We start from the raw sequence: 19078 nt of genomic DNA, 5'->3' as shown, positions 1-19078 counted from the left end.
CCTCACCCTGGATAAAATGTACATACACAATTTAAAACAAAACCTTCAACGGTTCTTCAAAGGTTCCTAGAGTATAGATTAGACAACTTTGCCTTTCTGAAAGGGTTCTTCTTGGACATCTTTTGTAATATTTAAATTGCAATTTATATATTAAGAGCAGGGCAGCACGGTTAGCACTGTTACCTCACAGCAAGAAGGTCCTGGGTTCAAACAGACATGGGTCTTTCTGTGTGGTTTGCATGTTCTCCCTGTCCCTGTGTGGGTTTACTCCGGGTACTCCGGTTATCTCCCACAGTCCAAAAACATGTACATTAGGTTGATTGGTAATTCTAAATTGCCCATAGGAGTGAGTGAGTGTGGTTGTCTGTCTATATGTGTGGCCCTGGACTGGTGACCTGTCCAGGGTGTACCCCTGCCTTTCACCCAATGTGTGCTGGGATAGGCTCCAGCAGATCCCCGTGACCCTGATTAGGAATAAAGCGGGTATAGACAATGTCTTGATCCTCGTTTTGTGCGCAGGGCCATTGTCATGCTGGAACCCTTTCGTTAATTATAAAGCTACATCATACATCCTGACATCCTATAAAATTCTATCAACTTTCTGGCAACAGTTTAGGGAAAGACTCCTGAAATATGAGTGTGATATGTCAACAAATTTTTGGCCATATAAGTCTACCATTCACTGTGATTTTGGTAGATGGGAGGAAACTGGAGTTTCCTTTGGAGTTACTCTGTCATAAAAAATACTAATGATACACACAGGCATTATTTATTGCAATATCAATATCATATTGTCATATTACCCAACCCCTATTTGACACGGAAGGAGAATAAACAGCTCTGTCTCAGCCTCCCTATTCTTTCAGCACTTTCAGCAAGCAGGCTGTCGTTTTTCTCTCTCTCTTGTGTTCGTTGTTGGTGTACTGTACAGGGTGTAGTTTCACCTCATGACCAGTGTTCCCAGGATAGGTTCTGGCTCTAGCGTGAGCATGACTAGGATAATGAATGAATGAATGAATGAATGAATGAAATAGCAGATCTGCAGATCACTAGGTCTGAATCAGAATTAAAAAAAATTCAGTTTAAAGTATTTATCCACGTGTCAATTGTCTTTACTGCATGTGAGCGTATATGGTGTGAGAGTCCATGTTGTAAAATGTGGCTGCATACAATATGTTAAATCAGTGGCATAATGGGACAATGCAAGAGCTTATAAGCTGTAATTAAGGACCACAACAATTACAAGAAGTCTACCTTCTCTGAATTGTGTAATATTTTGTTATTTGTTATGTTTTTTGTTATATTTTTATACCCTTAAATTCGGGTATTTTAGTATTTTTTTTGTTATATTGCTTCTTATTTTATCTATTACCTGTGCCTATCTATCTATCTATCTATCTATCTATCTATCTATCTATCTATCTATCTATCTATCTATCTATCTATCTATCTATCTCTCTCTCTCTCTCTCTCTCTCTCTCTCTATCTATCTATCTATCTATCTATCTATCTATCTATCTACAGGGAAAGTAGGAATACACAAATACGTCATCTTCTCCATGATGTTTCTGAGTGCGAAATTAAAAGGTGGAATATTCAAGAAAACCCAACATGGTAAAAAAAACAAAAAAAAAACATGCACTACATTATTTACCTCCTTTAGCTCTCAAAAGAGAAAATAAATAAATAAATAAATAAATAAATCAATTTTAAAAGCTGACCTTTATGCAAATTTATTCCATTTATTGGAAAATTAAAATAATAATTGAAAATAATTGATAATTATCATTGTTGTTAAATATATGAATTAGTTATGAATAAATAGTTATTTAGTTAATTACTTATAAGTGAGATTTTTATGTCAGGCCGACTAAGAAGCAGGACCGGCTAAATTAGCCGTCTATATTTTATTCTTTCTACATTAACAGCATTAAAACTAAAGGAAGTAGTGTGGAATACTTGATTCTGATGGGTCTGAAGGTGATTCATTTTCTATTTCAGATCGTCTGACAGCAGTTTCAGCTCCAGAACAAATCCCAGTTAATTATAATGTACACGTTCTACTATGTAATCTTTTCTATAGTAATGGTAACTTTCACAGTGAAAGGATAAAACAAAAATGTGTTTCACTGACATACTGAAGTCTTGAAAAGATCTTGAAAAGGAAATGTGCAGCTTTTTGGTGGCATAAGTTTATTAATTTTAAGTATAAGCAAAAAAAAAAAGAAGAAAAGCCAGGCATAAGAGCAATAAAACACTTTGGGATGTACTGTTATAGAACATTGCTTCATGTAGCACCACAGGTGTTTTATTGCTTCATTAATACATGCTTCGTCGCTGCATTGCAGCATATTTTAAAAGGGAAAAAAAAAAAGGTTTTCTACGGAAGGAAGAAAGTTCGCTTCAAGGACTCTGAACTGAAAACGTTCAACCTTGAATCAGACAAAACTGAAAAGAGACAGAAAATCAGATTTGATTTTTTAAGAACGTCCATGAAGACCTTGATATAAATCAATCTGGCGGTTTTTACTGTCACACTGAGGGAAGATGTGAAGCATGTGGGACACCGCTTCCATTAACATAGATGAATTTAGCAAAATTGAGCCTTTCAGATTGACTGATTTATCAAAAGAAAAAGATAGAAAAGGGGAGAGAGAAAAATGTCTTTTCTGGTTTAAGCGCACATGCCTAATCTTTTAATTCTGTTGTGTATTGTCCTAACAAATAAAAAAATATATTACACATACAACAAATACAATCCCTCTTGCTGCATGTTGTTACAAATGCCAAACTCTCCTGTTAGAAGTGTGGCATGGGACAGGGTTCTGATTTATGATAAATGGTCCATGATTCATTCAGGATTGCATCATTATTGATAGCATTTTGGCAGCGAATGCATTTTTAATAAACGTTTTGAGCATATTAACCTCGTGTAATTGATTAAGAAGTGAAATGCCTGCTGTTGTATTTTATTTTTTATCAGTGTAGTGTGAATTGTGTGGATTTTTCTTTTAGTCTAAAAGCACTCTTTGGCAGACAAATGTCTGTACAGTGAACGAGGTGTATAAGAAACAGAAATAACCTTGCAGTGAACAAACACCCATAGACTCACCTTTAATCATAAATCAGGACAATGAAGCTTGTCAATCCATGCTGAGATATTTTTCCCTCCACTGTAATGTAAATTAAAGCCGCACATCTTGGTGAATATAAACTGTGATTTGGTGCAACATGTCAATATATATACTGTATATTAAGGGGTGAGGATGTTCTGCAAGCTCATGTGGTCTCTCCAACATGGCGCTGATTGAATGAATGTAGAAAGCATCTAGCACAGCAAAAACTAATGAAATGTCACACTAGAGCTATTGCCCTGAGGCTCAGGAAGCTGAACACACATGCGAGCGATGCATGCTGCCCTTGAGTGAAGCGAAAAAAAAGAAAAGAAAAAGGTGAGAGAGCATCCTCAAAACATTTCAGCATAGAAACCAATAAAACATGGAGCGCATTCATCAGCCGAGGTACGAGCGCACGTTTCTATTCACGCTGCCTAGGTGACAGACTGCAAATTAAAACTGTGTGCAGAATCGAGCACTAAAGTGCTTTTGAAATAGTATCTGGAAAAAAAATATTCATGTGATTATTGCACAATTTCCAAGTTAAGTGAATGTCATTAGTATGGATCTAAAATAGTAGACTTGATGGGACTTTAGAAACAGAAACATCACACTCATTTCACATGATTGTATGTTATTTGTGAGAAGTATACAAGGATCAGGCACAACATTATGACCATCTGTCTAATATTGTGTCGATCCCCCTTTTGCTGCCAAAACAGCCCTGACCCATCGAGGCACTAGATTCCTGAAAGTGTGCTGTGGTATCTGGCACCAAGATGTTAGCAGCAGATCCTTTAAGTCCTGTAAGTTGTGAAGAGGGGGCTCCATGGGACTTAAAGGATACTTACAGGACTTAAAGGATACTTTTGATAGATACTGACCACTGCAGACCGGGAACACCTCCACAAGAGCTGCTAGTTTTGGAGATGCTCTGATCCAGTGGTCTAGCCATCACAACCTGGCCCTTGTAAATCTCACTCAAATCCTTACGCTTGCCCATTTTTCCTGCTTCTAACATCAACTTTGAGGAAAAAATGTTCACTTGCTGCCTAATATATCCCACCCACTAACAGGTGCCATGATGAGGAGATCATCAGTGTTATTCACTTCACTTCTCAGTGGTCATAATGTTATGCCTGATTGGTGTATATAAAAAACATGTACTTCAATGTTTTGTGCAAAATTATACATAAAGTGATATAATTTTAAAAAATTAAAAAAAAAAGAGATAAATCACAAGAAAACAAGAAATTATTATTATTATTATTATTATTATTATTATTATTATTATTATTATTCACACGAGAATTTATAATACACTTGCAAATATCACAAGGTAAAGATGAACATTGTTATTATTAAGCTCTATAAATTAACTGAAAGTCAATTAAATGCAGAAAGAAAGAAAGAAAGAAAGAAAGAAAGAAAGAAAGAAAGAAAGAAAGAAAGAAAGAAAGAAAGAAAAGACAGTCCTTCTTGAAGAAGCAAATCTAAAAAACATTCAACCTTGAATGAGACAAAACTGAAAAGAGACAGAAATTAGATTTGATTATAAGAACATCCTTACAGACCTTGATATAAATCAATCTGGTGGTTTTTCCTGTCACAGTGAGGTCAGATGTGAAGCTTGCGGGACACCGCATTCATTAACTTAGTAATATATTGAGCGAAATTTATCCTTTTGGTTTGTTTGCTATATGATTCAGTTTAGCTGACTTGCAAAAAAAAACAAAAAACAAAAGGAGGCAAGGAAACTACAACAATAATCTTTCATTCATTGGATGAAATACAGAGACAGAAAATAGGTTTGGGTCTTTGGCCAGGTGAGATCACAGCATCACAGAGGCAGTGGTGGTTCAAGTGGCTCTGGGCTGTTGATCAAAGGATCAGGGTTCAAGCCCCAGCACCACCAAGCTCCACTGTTGGGCAATAGACCAACCCTCCCTGTAACAGGGGCACTGTATCATAGCTGCCCCTGCACTCTGACCCCAACTTCCTCAGCTGGGATACATAAAGAAAAGAATTCCCCTGTGTCATAATGTATGTGTGGTGATAATAGTTCTTCTTCTAACTAAGCAGGTCTTTTCAGTTGGGCATTAACATGTTTTAGTAAATACGATTACTAAATTGAGTCACGGGGCAAAAAGTGGCAAAGTTATAGTTCTACAGAAATCTGATGTGTTATAGTGATGGATATTTGAACTAATAAAACAAAAAGAGGAAATTAATACTGTTAATAACATTGTTATTGAGTGGTAGCTGAATCTGGATCATTTTTTGTGATTTCTACATGAATTTGGTAAAGGTTTTTAATGAGTTTTACGTTTACAGTGGAATATAGGAAACATATTGAGAGCAGACTCGAGTCCTACAGCCTTATAACAAAGCTGTAGGACTCGATATGTTTTCTATATTCCATTGGACTTGTCTCAGTCTTACAGTACTTGTATTTGGACTTGTCTCTATCTTGGGCATTGGTTTCACCAAATATGGAGTCCGACCTGACCAGGAACTTGCAAAAATACTTCCTTTCCTTTTCTCTTTTTCCTGCACAAAGTTTGGCAAGGAGTAAATCCTTCTTCTAGGAAACAGACTAAACTAGTTCATTATTAAAGCTTAGCGGATTTTGTGTTTTAAAGGGTTGTTGTTTTTTTTTTTGGTCTCACTTTCATTTGCACTCCATCTTGACACCAACCTCATTAAGGCTTGATCTTAACTTGATCTCCTGGTCTTTGACTTGATTTAACTTTGACAATGTCTAGACTACAGTCCTAGCCCTCAGGCACTGTTTTATTGCTTTTTTTAGGCTGGTTAATTACATGCAGTGTGAAACTAAACTAAACCAAAGTGCAAACGTACCAATTGTATCGACTTCGCTCTGACTCAGGCTTAGCAAACAAACTAATGAGTATGAAAGTGCCCTAAATGGACTTGGGCTTTGCTCACATTTAAAAAAAAAAAAAATGCCAGAAAATGGAATGAATGACAACGTCTGCTTCATTTAGACCCATAAACTCTTTATTTCTTTGAACCTCAAAGCCTCCACATCCCCGTTTATTACATTCAGTATATACATTTGGCCATGAGAGTGTACAGATATGTTCTATTAGTGCATACACAGGAGGAAACTAACACAAGAACATTAGATTCAGGTGAGGTGACAGTGTATGATTGACGACACACACACACACACACACACACACACACGCACACGCACACACGCACACATGCACACGCACACAAATACAGCATCCGTCTGAACAAAGCTGAGAAAAGCCTTCAGCATCACTCACACACAGCAAACTAAAGAACACTCATCTACAAAAACTGAGATGCTCTAACAGACACAATGAAGATTAGGACTTTCTCATCCTCTCCTCCTCCCCTTCCTGCTGTTCATCCTCAGACCTGCCTTCACACAACAGAGCTTTTTTTCCTCTTCTCCATCTGCCAGCATCTGAGAATTATTTTACAGTCCTGATACTTGAACATGCCGGTCATACACTCTGGTTTTTAGGTTTTTTTTTAAAACAGATTAGACTTTATGTAAAAAATAACCTCCTGTTAGTATACAGTACATTCAGAACCCGACTACGGCATAGGCCACAAGGATACAGATGCTATACATCCTTAAATTAAGGCAAGACACTACAAGTGAAAATGTCAATTTTGCTCAAATCCAGCTTTCGATTTTTCAGATTTTAGGCTCGATTAAACTGACATGGTTTCCCGTTTTAATCGAACATACAAATATACCGATATATTAAAACTCAAAGAAAGGTTTTTGCCAACTCGCAGGATATACAAGTCTTTTTAAAACCTCATAAATCACACAAACGTCTATATTTAAAGACATTGTTTTCCTTTTCCTTTTATTCCAAAAATGACTAGCTGATCTGCATTCATGATATTTTCAATTTTCAATCTCTTTTTATAAGCCAAGGAGCCAACTCCTCAAAATGTTAATGATGATAACTCTTTGGAGGACATTCAATTTTCTGCTAAAAGTGTCATTTATTTCACTACAGCTGACTGGATAAATGCTTCCAACAAACTGCCGCGTAAAAGCCTTTCTCTTGAGAAAGTAATTCCAACATTTCAATTAGAACATAATCCAAACTCCATTTATTTGCCTGATTTGCACGTATAAATGCTTTTTTTTTTTTTTAATGAATAAAAGCTCCAATACAAAAATACTTCAGGTATCCACAATCAAGTAGGAAAGACTAATTGTAAGATTTAATATTTTATTCACCTGTAGTGTCTTGCTGTAACAAAGATCAAGCGGTAATTCTCTCGTCTTTCAGTCCCTTTTTGACACAGAACTCAATCCGGAAAACACAGGAACACGTATTTTTTTCCCCTCCTTTTCATGAAGCCCATAAGAATCATGGGAATTTGAGACAGAAATCGTTGTCAGGTCCGGCCGTACCGCTGCATCTTTTCATTTTGATTTCTTTTTGCTATCATTAAAAAATTATTTACAAGCTTCCCGATGTGAGCGGATGCGAGCAGTTCTCTAAATCTAAATGCATTTCGACACACTGTATGCGACTCGCTCACAATGGTGCGCGATATGGGTTTAAAGGTTTACGAGTTTAATTAGCGACTTTCATCTCGGCTCCTCGTTATTTCCAAGACCTGCAAGGCTTTGCTTCCCCAGCAATAAAGATGATTAAATAAGGCCTTTTCATAAGCAGACTCGCCTGCTGAGAGGCTCACAATCAGGCAACAAAAGCACAAAGACGGGAGAAACCATTGCATATTCCAGGTTTCGGTCTGTACCACAATTTCGCATCATGTTTACGCAACACCGTAACAGGGCAAACAAACCGATCAATAGCTTAGAAATAGAAATATGCTAGTTCCAATCCTTGGTATACACAAACTCATAGTCTCTCTCTCTCTCACACACACACTCACAAAACACACTCTCACACACACAAAGAATTGAACAGAGAGAACATAAAAGGATCTCAGTCACTTTGTCTGGGAGTAAGAACACAGCTATAATCATCACTCCATAATAAATTACAGTCACAGAACATTCATTTAAAGCAATGTGTTTTTTGGGGAAATAAAAAAAAAAGGTTTAAGAAATGGACTGGATTATTTTTTTTCTTTCCTCACCATGCATCTACAGTCTAAAGCCTGAACCCAAAGGATGTCACCGGCATCACGTACTAGTACAGAGTAACATTTACATACAAACGATCGTAAAAGAAAGAAAGAAAAAACGAGCAGGCGAGCACAAGCATGAAAACAAACCGACTTTGATGGAGTTGAACCAAGACAAACTTTTTTTTTTTTTTTCCTAAAGCCAAGGTACAATTTGGTGGAAATTGACGAGAGGAAAAGGGAGTTGGATCGATATCTGCAATCTTATTGTACCTTATTGATTGGCTGATGGGTGGAATTAAATTGATTTTCTGAGGTAGACAATGCAGACATATTTCATTCTCCCTAGTCTTAAGCTGAGGGGGGATTGAATGTAAAGTGGCTCAACGTCTGAAACATCCTTTTTCATGCTTCACTTGGCCACAGAACGGCAATCAGTCTCGAGACAAATATGTTGTCTATTATCTGAAATTTTGGCTCTGTTCAAATGCGCCGAATCTACTTGTTGTATGCAACCGGTAGGAAGATCGGATTGGGACGAAAAGATCGCTTCAGAGCTGAACAACTACATAAATCCTTCGTGACACAAAACTTGCATTGTGTACATGAAAAAAATTCATATCTATTTATTTGTCTCCCGTTTTTCCGCCCACAGCAGCTATAAACAAGGGAATGTTCTTCCTCTGAGAATCTTCTCCAATTTTATAACACTGTGATTGACAGGGGGAGAGAGAGAGAGAGCAAGCCATCCCACATCCACTATAGCTTTATTAGATTCCTAGCGCCAAGACTGGTGGCTGTGGCTTCTTGGGAATTTGCCTTCGAACTTCTGTACAAGAGGGCGAACGCTTTACTGTTGCACCACTCAGAGACCCTTTTAATTTTTAAAAAAATATATAGTATATAATTTTTAAAATAAAAAATTATGGTGGCCAAAAAACAAAAACCACCAAACATGTAAATAAAATTTATTAAGGTTTATTTCAAAAGAAGCTTTCTTCACAAGCTCGAAGTCAAATTAGAGGAACATCCGACTTTATACCTCAATGAACTTCTAATGACACATAATGATGGGTATGAGAGTTAAATTTTGAAACTTTTTGAGGACGATAGTGTTATGTATTTATATATATATATATATATATATATATATATATATATATATATATATATAAAATTTCTCACAAATTAAAATCCAGTTAAAATCTGATCCTAAAAATACCAAAAGAGCTACAAAGTCAGTTGTCATGAAATTTCTACTGCTCAGAATTTGCCGTAACGCAAAGTTATGTCGATGGAAAGTTGCCAGTTGACATAAGGGGGGTAATATCGACTTGACTTTAAGCTGAAGGAAGAAGCTTTTTGTCAACATCACTGATGCAATAAGCCTTCATGCTTATGAGGGTTTGCATTCGTAGCGATGACAGAATTGTTGTGTTAAGTCGGCTTGGCATCGAAACTGACAAAGGGAGTCTGTCGTCATGAATATAATCTATATTCGTTTACAAATGCTTATGCAGGTCTGTTGAAAGATTTATGTAGTTGTCATGTAGGTGTTTTTCTAAGTGTGTTTCAATGCATGTTACTAGGGAACAGCAACTTTGTCGTACATGGCATTAGTTTTCTTGCTAATCTGGACTGTTTCAGATACAAACAAAACTCCCCTCCAATTTTTCATCTCGGAAATGATCACACTGAAGAGAAAAACACAAGCCAGGAACCTTCATATGAGTTGTGGTATCCCGATCGGTTCACTAGTGTTAACAAAACAGCAGTTTATACATCATCCTGGAGTTCAGAAACGTCCACAAATGGTTTGCGTGAGATTTTATTACAGTATGCATGAGACCAAACAATCAAAGTGGAGGCGCAGGCCAAAGCTCAGGGTTTTTAAGTCCAAATGAACAGGAAATGTCAGCGGAAAGGGATTTGAGGGTGCACGTTAGAGCTGCTGGAAAACATATTATTTACAGATTAGTCTGCTTTGTGTGGTCGGTGTGGTCTCCATAATCCACTGAGCTGAAGGTATAACTCGGCGTAAATTAAAAAAAAAAAAAAAAGATTTGACACCATCAGTGGGAAAGTGAAGGCTTTTTCTTTTAAAGCCTCTAAAGTCTTCCAGTCTTTGCTGGAGAGTGTTCCAGTAGCACTGTGTACAAGCAGCCATTCACAAAGGCTTAACAGACACCATATCAGTCGTCAAACATTATAAGATGCCGTCGTAAATGCAGATGATGGATGTTCCGTCCACCTGTAACAAGCATCTACGCGCCATTTGTTCAGCGATCGAATCTAGACTGGAGGCTAAAGTGTCCGGATGGCCACGGGGTACAGGAGGGACATGTGCTCGGCTCCTTTGATCGGCAGCTTGCGGCTGGAGTAGAAGTGGATGATCTCCGGCACGCTGTCGAACAGACAGCTGTTCTGGCCCAGGATGTACTTGTTGTCTTTGGTTCTTGACAGCTTCATGTGCATGAAACCCTGGCTGCTCCTGGAGGTACAATAAAAAATGCATAGTGAGACAAAGGAAGAGGGAAGAGGAGGCAAAGTGAAAAGGTTAAGAGGCAATAAAGAATAGACGACGATGAAATCTTGGCAGATAGATGTGCTGGAAGAATTTCAAATGTAGAAATTCTTCAATCAAAAGTATTAAGATATAATTCAGACAGAAATGTTTCAAAGTAAAAGCCCAATTATAGCTTCCACAAGCATGATATCTTTATTTTGTTAACAGTTATGTTGGAAGTGAAATAAGAACAGCTTTAAGACTTGGAAATGGCTGCAGATTTGAATTTACATTATATAGAAACATAGTTTAAATGTCTATTGACAGAATTCAACAAATGCCCCTAGATATCCATGATCCTTGGATTTTTGGAGTAATCAGGTCTTAATACATTCATATGTATGTGGTGGAGCTTTAACAATCCTTATTAAGATTTATAATAACTGATAGGATAAAATCATCAACTTTGGACCCTGACCACAGGTTATGGAGTTGAAGAAACACTGATTTGAGGGAGCTGAAGATAAATGAGTGCCTGGTCTGTGTAAAAACTGTGTAAAAACTAAAATCAGACTCAAAAAGGTGAAATAACCGGACATAGGATATCTGGCTACAGAATATATTGATCTTGTCCTGCGATAGTAGTTCTCTATCTATGAGGCAGATGTGATTATGGTGTGGTGTGGTCCCTGGGACTACTCTGAAGGTTTAAGTGAATGAAAAATGTCAGTGAGGGAAAGCCATTTGCTGGCTGGGGCTAACGCTGTGAGCGCAGCGTTCATGACACCAGCGTTTGATCACCGAGATAGCAGAAAAAAACACCTGCGGTAAGAAAAGGTCCTGAGCAGTCTATTTATCAGTGTGTAGCTTTAAAAAAAGGGAAGAAAAAGTAACAGAGTATACACATAAACCTAGCTAGTGTGAGAAAGAGCTGATGGATGAAGGGCTTTTAACCTTTACCCACCAGACATGGCTAAATAATAACCAGCGTTTATTTATGCGTGTACGTGCTTCTGAGACGAAAACAGTAATGCTACTCCGGTCCCCTCATGCACCATCACTGTTGAATTAGAGGTCGGTGTATCCCTCACGTATTTCCTAATTGCATTCGCAAAGGGCTGCAGAATCTCTGAAGTACGCTGGGTGACAGATACAAACGCTGTAGAAAAAGCACAGCAGCGAGACGGTGCTGATTGGAGGGAACGGCTGCATGCAGCGTGTGCTAGGTTAAATATAGCAGGCCTTAATTACGTGTACGCTCCTAAGAATAAGGTGCTTTACAGAAACCCCATTCCTGGAAACAGCGTCTTTGAAAACCCTAAATTTTGTCCACGTTCCACTGCAGGGTCCGGATGTCTTAAAATCCAAAGGTCCACTAGCGAGGAGTGGTTTTATTCCGTCAGTTAGTACAAATTTGCTCAGTTACGTTGCTTACCAAGGCAATTATTTCAACCTAATCTCTATCCTAATCCGTATTTGTGATTGGATGAATACCATGGACCAGAATTTCAAGACTCTGTAAAATTTAAACATGGATTTCTGAACCAGCCAAACTTGACTTCCATCCAAAATAATAAGTATGCAGTGGAACATTTTTTTTTGATTCATTCAACAATTCAATTGGTAGTAAATTCAGGCCATTTTTATTTTATTCTGTGTAAATACAACACCTGCCGGTCTAACGTAATAAAATATGAACCATAGCACCAGGCCTCATCGTAATGCACAGCACATGCTGATGGCTTCGGGGTGACATTAATATTTCAGCAGGCTCAGATATGAAGCATTTACACCTAAAGGTCCCTGTACATGTAATGCCTCTTTGTGAAGGGTCCTGCTCCTGCTTGAGTCCACTGAGAGTGTACAGATATATACACATGATCTGCTATTACAATCCTCTGAAGTCAGAGCTATCATGAAATATAAATAAACTCCTCCATCACCTCCATCTATTTATTCTGATCCCTCCCTCTGGTTCGCTTCATTAGCCGGCCATCGTTAACCGAGGCTTCATCATCGTTAAAGGAAACGAGAGTCCATTTCGACAAGCCCCAGCTCTCCATGATGCTCTTAAACTTGTCCAGTGCAGGGAAAACCACTGTAAGACTAAATGCACTTGTGCTGATTAATCTCACCATCATGGCAGCAAGAGGACTTAAATAGACTTAAAGAGAGAACTAGAAAACCTCACAATACATCATTATGGAGATTTTCCTTACTGGCAGACTTGTATCTGATTATATCTAATCCCTTGAAGGCTGCGAGTGGCCATGCGCCAACTTATCTCATCGGGGAAGCACAAACAAAAGTGAGAACGCAATTTATCAGGGTGGCTGAGATGGGAGATATGCCAGCAATGGTTCCCGATGAAACTGGTGGCATTATCATTGTGTCCTTTAATTGGGTTCGGTAATTTCTGACCCTGGATACGTTTCACATCTGAGATTTAGATAAAGGGTCTCTGCAGTACATGCTGCTGAGTGGTGTTGTATCTCGTTAAAACAAATGACTTACAATTGCCGGTGAATATACGCAAGGAGTAAAACGTGCTGTTATAGAAAAATAATCAACAACCAGCTATCGTTTCCAACCTTAGAGCTAATCTTCTTACATCACAGCAATTTGACAACGTTATAAACGCTGTTACAAAGAGCTGAAACTGGAGACTTCCTCCTAAATAAATAAAATACACAACCTAAATAAACATCTCACAAAACCTTGATCCCATCAACAATTACTGACATTTTAAGTCATTTTATATGGAGCATCCTTTGTTAGTTGTTGCTATATCTACAATAACATGTTTGAACATTATTATAGAAAATAAATCTGACCCAGGTACATAATAAAGACTGTGGTTTAATGACTGTTAGCACCGTGACTGATGTTACAAAGGCAGAAAATCTAGTGCAATGGACTAGAGAAAGTAAAGCAAACAAAAGATCCTGCCTATGTTTAGTTACAGCGTACACTCATGAATAGATGAATGTTAATCCAGGGCTATTTATTTTGTATTTAATAATGTGGAAAATTGCTTCTGCACACAGTCGGGGGCTATGACGAGATGAAGAATAAATTGATGTTTGTGTATGCTGTGGTTTTAAGGGGACTAATTTTAAAGAGATTTTCCTTTCAGACCTACATGAAAACAACCGTTTGTTAGTCAGTCAGCCAGAATATGTTTAATCACATGCCTAAATCATTACACACTAACATCACATCAATACAAATGCACTGTGTGGCTCAGTAGTTCATGTAACAAGTCTATATATATATATATACACACACTATATTGCCAAAAGTATTCGCTCACCTGCCTTGACTCGCATATGAACTTAAGTGACATCCCATTCCTAATCCATAGGGTTCAATATGACGTCGGTCCACCCTTTGCAGCTATAACAGCTTCAACTCTTCTGGGAAGGCTGTCCACAAGGTTTAGGAGTGTGTTTATGGGAATTTTTGACCATTCTTCCAGAAGCGCATTTGTGAGGTCACACACTGATGTTGGACGAGAAGGCCTGGCTCTCAGTCTCCGCTCTAATTCATCCCAAAGGTGTTCTATCGGGTTGAGGTCAGGACTCTGTGCAGGCCACTCAAGTTCATCCACACCAGACTCTGTCATCCATGTCTTTATGGACCTTGCTTTGTGCACTGGTGCACAGTCATGTTGGAAGAGGAAGGGGCCAGCTCCAAACTGTTCCCACAAAGTTGGGAGCATGGAATTGTCCAAAATGTCTTGGTATGCTGAAGCATTCAGAGTTCCTTTCACTGGAACTAAGGGGCCAAGCCCAGCTCCTGAAAAACAACCCCACACCATAATCCCCCCTCCACCAAACTTTACACTTGGCACAATGCAGTCAGACAAGTACCGTTCTCCTGGCAACCGCCAAACCCAGACTCGTCCATCAGATTGCCAGATGGAGAAGCGTGATTCGTCACTCCAGAGAACGCGTCTCCACTGCTCTAGAGTCCAGTGGCGGCGTGCTTTACACCACTGCATCCGACGCTTTGCATTGCACTTGGTGATGTATGGCTTGGATGCAGCTGCTCGGCCATGGAAACCCATTCCATGAAGCTCTCTGCGCACTGTTCTTGAGCTAATCTGAAGGCCACATGAAGTTTGGAGGTCTGTAGCGATTGACTCTGCAGAAAGTTGGCGACCTCTTCGCACTATGCGCCTCAGCATCCTCTGACCCCGCTCCGTCAGTTTACGTGGCCTACCACTTCGTGGCTGAGTTGCTGTTGTTCCCAAACACTTCCACGTTCTTATAATACAGCTGACAGTTGACTGTGGAATATTTAGGAGCGAGGAAATTTCACGACTGGATTTGTTGCACAGGTGGCATCCTATCACAGTTCCACGCTGGAATTCACTGAGCTCCTGAGAGCGACCCATTCTTTCACAAATGTTTGTAAAAACATTCTGCATGCCTATGTGCTTGATTTTATACACCTCCGGTCATGGAAGTGATTGGAACACCTGATTCTGATTATTTGGATGGGTGAGCGAATACTTTTGGCAATATAGTGTATATATATATATATATATATATATATACACATACATACTGTATATATATATAATTACCTTTAAACTTTAGTCACAGCACATAACTGAGACTGATGCTGTACTATCAAACTGAGGGGAAGAAAAGCTTGATTTAAGTTTTTGATGGCGGCTCCATGACGCGGTGTATGCTATCTTTGTCCATTTTTATATACAACAGTGTCACGGGGTCAGAAACCACATCTGAGATTCTTAACAACTTGACCTGGCTTGAAGCAAGCGTGTAATGATTTAGGCATGAGATGTGCATGATGCTAAACCGGAGGCTATAACTTTATTTTGTTCAGCCTCACAGCTTCAGTGCCAAACTAAATAACCCCAACTTTGGGAACATGTCTTGGCTGGTTCAATACATTTGTGGTCAGAGGCAAAATTATGGAAATTTTCCCCCTCTTTTTTGTTGATCTTTAAACTTGTACATAATTTTGGGTTTTGCAAATGATGTCACTTTGGCATTATATCACTGTATTCCCAGATTCAGTACCCATTAGTCCACTCATTAAACACAAACAGTACATACACTATATTGGCAAAAGTTTTGCGACACCCCTCCAAATCATTCACTTCAGGTGTTGTTTTTCAGGGTTTGGGCTCAACTCTGTAGTTCCAGTGAAAGGAACTTTTAATGCTTCAGCATACCAAGACATTTTGGATAATTTCATGCTCCCAACTTTGTGGGAACAGTTCCTTCCTGTTCCAACATGACTGCACACCAGTGCACAAAGCAAGGTCCATAAAGACATGGATGAGTGAGTTTGGTGTGGAGGAACTTGACTGGGCTGCACTTCTGATAGAACACCTTTGGGATGAATTAGACCTTCTCGTCCAACATCAGTGTCTGACCTCACAAATGCGCTTCTAGAGGAATGGTCAAAAATTCCCATAATCACACTCCTAAACCTTGTGGAAAGCCTTCCCGGAAGAGTTGAAGCTGTTATAGGTGCAAAGGGCGGGTCAACTCCATATTACATTCATGTGCACGTAAAGGCAGACATCCCAAAACTTTTGGCAGCATAGTGTATATAAAGTACATTCAAGCGCAAAGGTTTGGACAAAGCCCTTATGACAAAGACTACAAATCATTTGAACGGATAGTAAGTAGACATTTTGTGTGTAAGGTTCACAGATGTTCCTTCATTATCACAAATGGCAAAAATAGCAAAACAGTGTAGGTTAGAAAATTAATGCACTGGTTCTAACAGGTTACTGTTTCTATAGTAACAGCTTCTGCACAGGGACTTGTATGGTGGATGCACAGCATGATCTAAGACTAATTAAATGCAGCTTTACGATGTGTTATCACTTAAAGAAAAACTTGTCCTCACTGACACATTGATGTTTTCCATAAGGAGTCTCCAGTGTCCGGTGGGAAAATCTTCAGAGCTTTGCATTTTCTGTTTCTATGGTAACTCAAGATGTTTCATTTGGCTTAATAACTTTAAGATGATGGAACGACCTGATATACACCTTATATACAATGTCAGTTATAACAGGTACTAACTTCATAAACATTCCATCCATCCATCCATCCATCCATCCCAGCTTTATTCCTTATTAGGGTCACAGGGATCTGCTGGAGCCTATCCCAGCTCACACTGGGCGAAAGGCAGGGGTACACCCTGGACAGATCGCCAGTCCATAATACTGAACGTAATTAGAAACAGGTAAAAGATGTGTTCTTCAATAAATGTTAATAAGTAGTCCTCCACTTCACCTCAGTCTGCATCACACCACCATTTTGTTGATTATTTCCCTATAAGCAAGCCTAACCCTTTGCAAAAGTGGAACTCTTTCATTTTCAGTATATATTTTTCCCCTTGTTTAAATCTTTTTCTATTAAATCAGCTAGATGAAAACCGATCCATATAAAACAAAAAATAAAAAAGCACCAGGCAGCAGGACATACTGTTATTCTGTACTGCATTACTCACTGCTTTTATGACAAAAGAAAATGGTGCACACTGACAAACTGTCACTTACGAGCTGACCCAATATCTGTACTTTCACAGGAAAATGTATTCACGATAGTGAAGCCGTGACGCTCTAGTCCTACTTTTATATTCCTTGCTTATATAATCCATTTATTCGACAGCGTTTATATTCCCTCGCTTCATTTTTACACCATTACTACACTCGGTACATTCACCTTTACCTGGAACATACTTCAACGAGCTTTATAAAGAAATTGATCCTGTATCCGTACATGCAAAGAGATGATGTGATTAAATGATTCCTGTGTGAATAAAACATCTGCTTCTTTAAAATCGGAAATCTGAGTGTGAGCCCTCATCTTAATGCACAGCACATGTTGATGTGACATTAATGTTTCAGTAGTGGGAGATATAAAGCACCTATTAACACCTGAAGGTCTCGTGTATACATCTCGTATGTATTCGTGTGGGGCATTTCTTCCAAAGCGAGGAATCAGATGATCTGCAGGCGAATTATGAAAGAAAATAAACGTCTCCATCACCTGCATCCATTAATCCTCATCCCTCCACTGACTTGCTTCATTAGCTGGCCATCATTACTCTGAGCTTTCATTATCATTAGAGGAAATGAGAGCTCATTTCAGCAACTAGTACAAGCTTCCATGAGGCATATACAAAGCCAAGTTTCTCGTTCGAAACGCTCTCATCCCCCTCCTTTTCATCTCTGTGTTGTGTCTGAATAGCCATAGTAAAGGTTATGAAGACCATAACACGATAAGACAGGAGTAGAGCTTTTTAAAAATAAACTTGATCCGTTCTGTCTACGTTTATTTTTCGAACCCTCTCTTCCTGCTTATTTTCATCATTATGTTATGTCTGTATACCCATAGAAAGGGTAAATAAGACATGAAAGCAGGGTCAAACTCAGGACAGCGTCGTGTCCTCGCCGTCATGGCCTTTAATTTCAGTCTAACAGAGACAGCAGATCTGATCTCAGTTGTAGGTCTTTAGTCATAGCTCACATACAGTGTGTTGTATATGGAGCTAAAGAGTGTGATCGATTGTTGAATCATATAAGGCGTGTGCTACCAGTGTATTTTCTAGCCACTACTGATCCTAGTAGGTTTTTGAGGAGATACAACTTACATTAACTAACTGACATTTATGTGGATGCCGACAATTTATCGTTGTTCAGCTTCGTCTTGCTTTTCCACATCACCATCATGTTTAAACCTAATCAACTTATGATACAAGCATGATGGCGTGATGAAATATTTATATAAAACGTATTTTTTTGTGTAAATCTTTTGTTAAATACTGTCAATTAAGGTTTATATGAAAGATCTGGATAAACTATTTTAAGTGGGAGTGCAAAGGGAATTGCTGTATAGGAGCAAAGGGAAATTATTTGTATAATAGTAAATTCAACGGCTGCCCTTAAACTTTACAGATGCTGAGTAAACAGTTTTTCTTCTTTCTTCAGTACAGTAAATATATCAGCAGAATTATTTCCCATGGTATTTGCACATGAGCTACAGATGTGGTGGAAGAGGAGAAGAAGAGGTTGGAAAAATGCCAGAGTATTCCTTTAAACTGTACTTTACATATATTATTGTTCATTTCTCACATTCATAGTCAGATTAAAAGAAAAATATTTATTTATTGGTTGTGCATTAGCATAACAGCCCTCACCACTTCCCTCTATCCCTCTCTTCATCCCCCCCCCTCATTCTCCTATATCTCTTTTTGGTGAATGAATTAAAAGTGACTCTGTTAAAGGTGATCATCTCTGTACAGTATATGGTCACAGAGACAAGAGAAAGGGCCCGGTGCA

The 19078-nt window shown here is 38.6% G+C and overlaps 1 protein-coding gene across 3 annotated transcripts in view; it reads right to left on the bottom strand.

The window, feature by feature from the left end:
• Window positions 1-6115: 6115 nt before the first annotated feature.
• zgc:158464 (uncharacterized protein LOC791139 homolog) overlaps window positions 6116-19078 on the bottom strand; it is a 145477-nt gene continuing 132514 nt past the window's right edge. For all 3 annotated transcript variants that reach the window (XM_058387320.1, XM_058387321.1, XM_058387323.1), the window contains one exon: window positions 6116-10728. In XM_058387320.1, coding sequence (XP_058243303.1) covers window positions 10542-10728 — 187 coding nt within the window. In that variant the 3' untranslated portion in view covers window positions 6116-10541. The remainder of the gene's footprint in view (window positions 10729-19078) is intronic.

This window comes from Hemibagrus wyckioides, linkage group LG04 (genome assembly GCF_019097595.1).
Source record: "Hemibagrus wyckioides isolate EC202008001 linkage group LG04, SWU_Hwy_1.0, whole genome shotgun sequence".
Classification (NCBI taxonomy): Eukaryota; Metazoa; Chordata; class Actinopteri; order Siluriformes; family Bagridae; genus Hemibagrus; species Hemibagrus wyckioides.
This window is presented reverse-complemented; position numbering and strand designations above follow the sequence as displayed.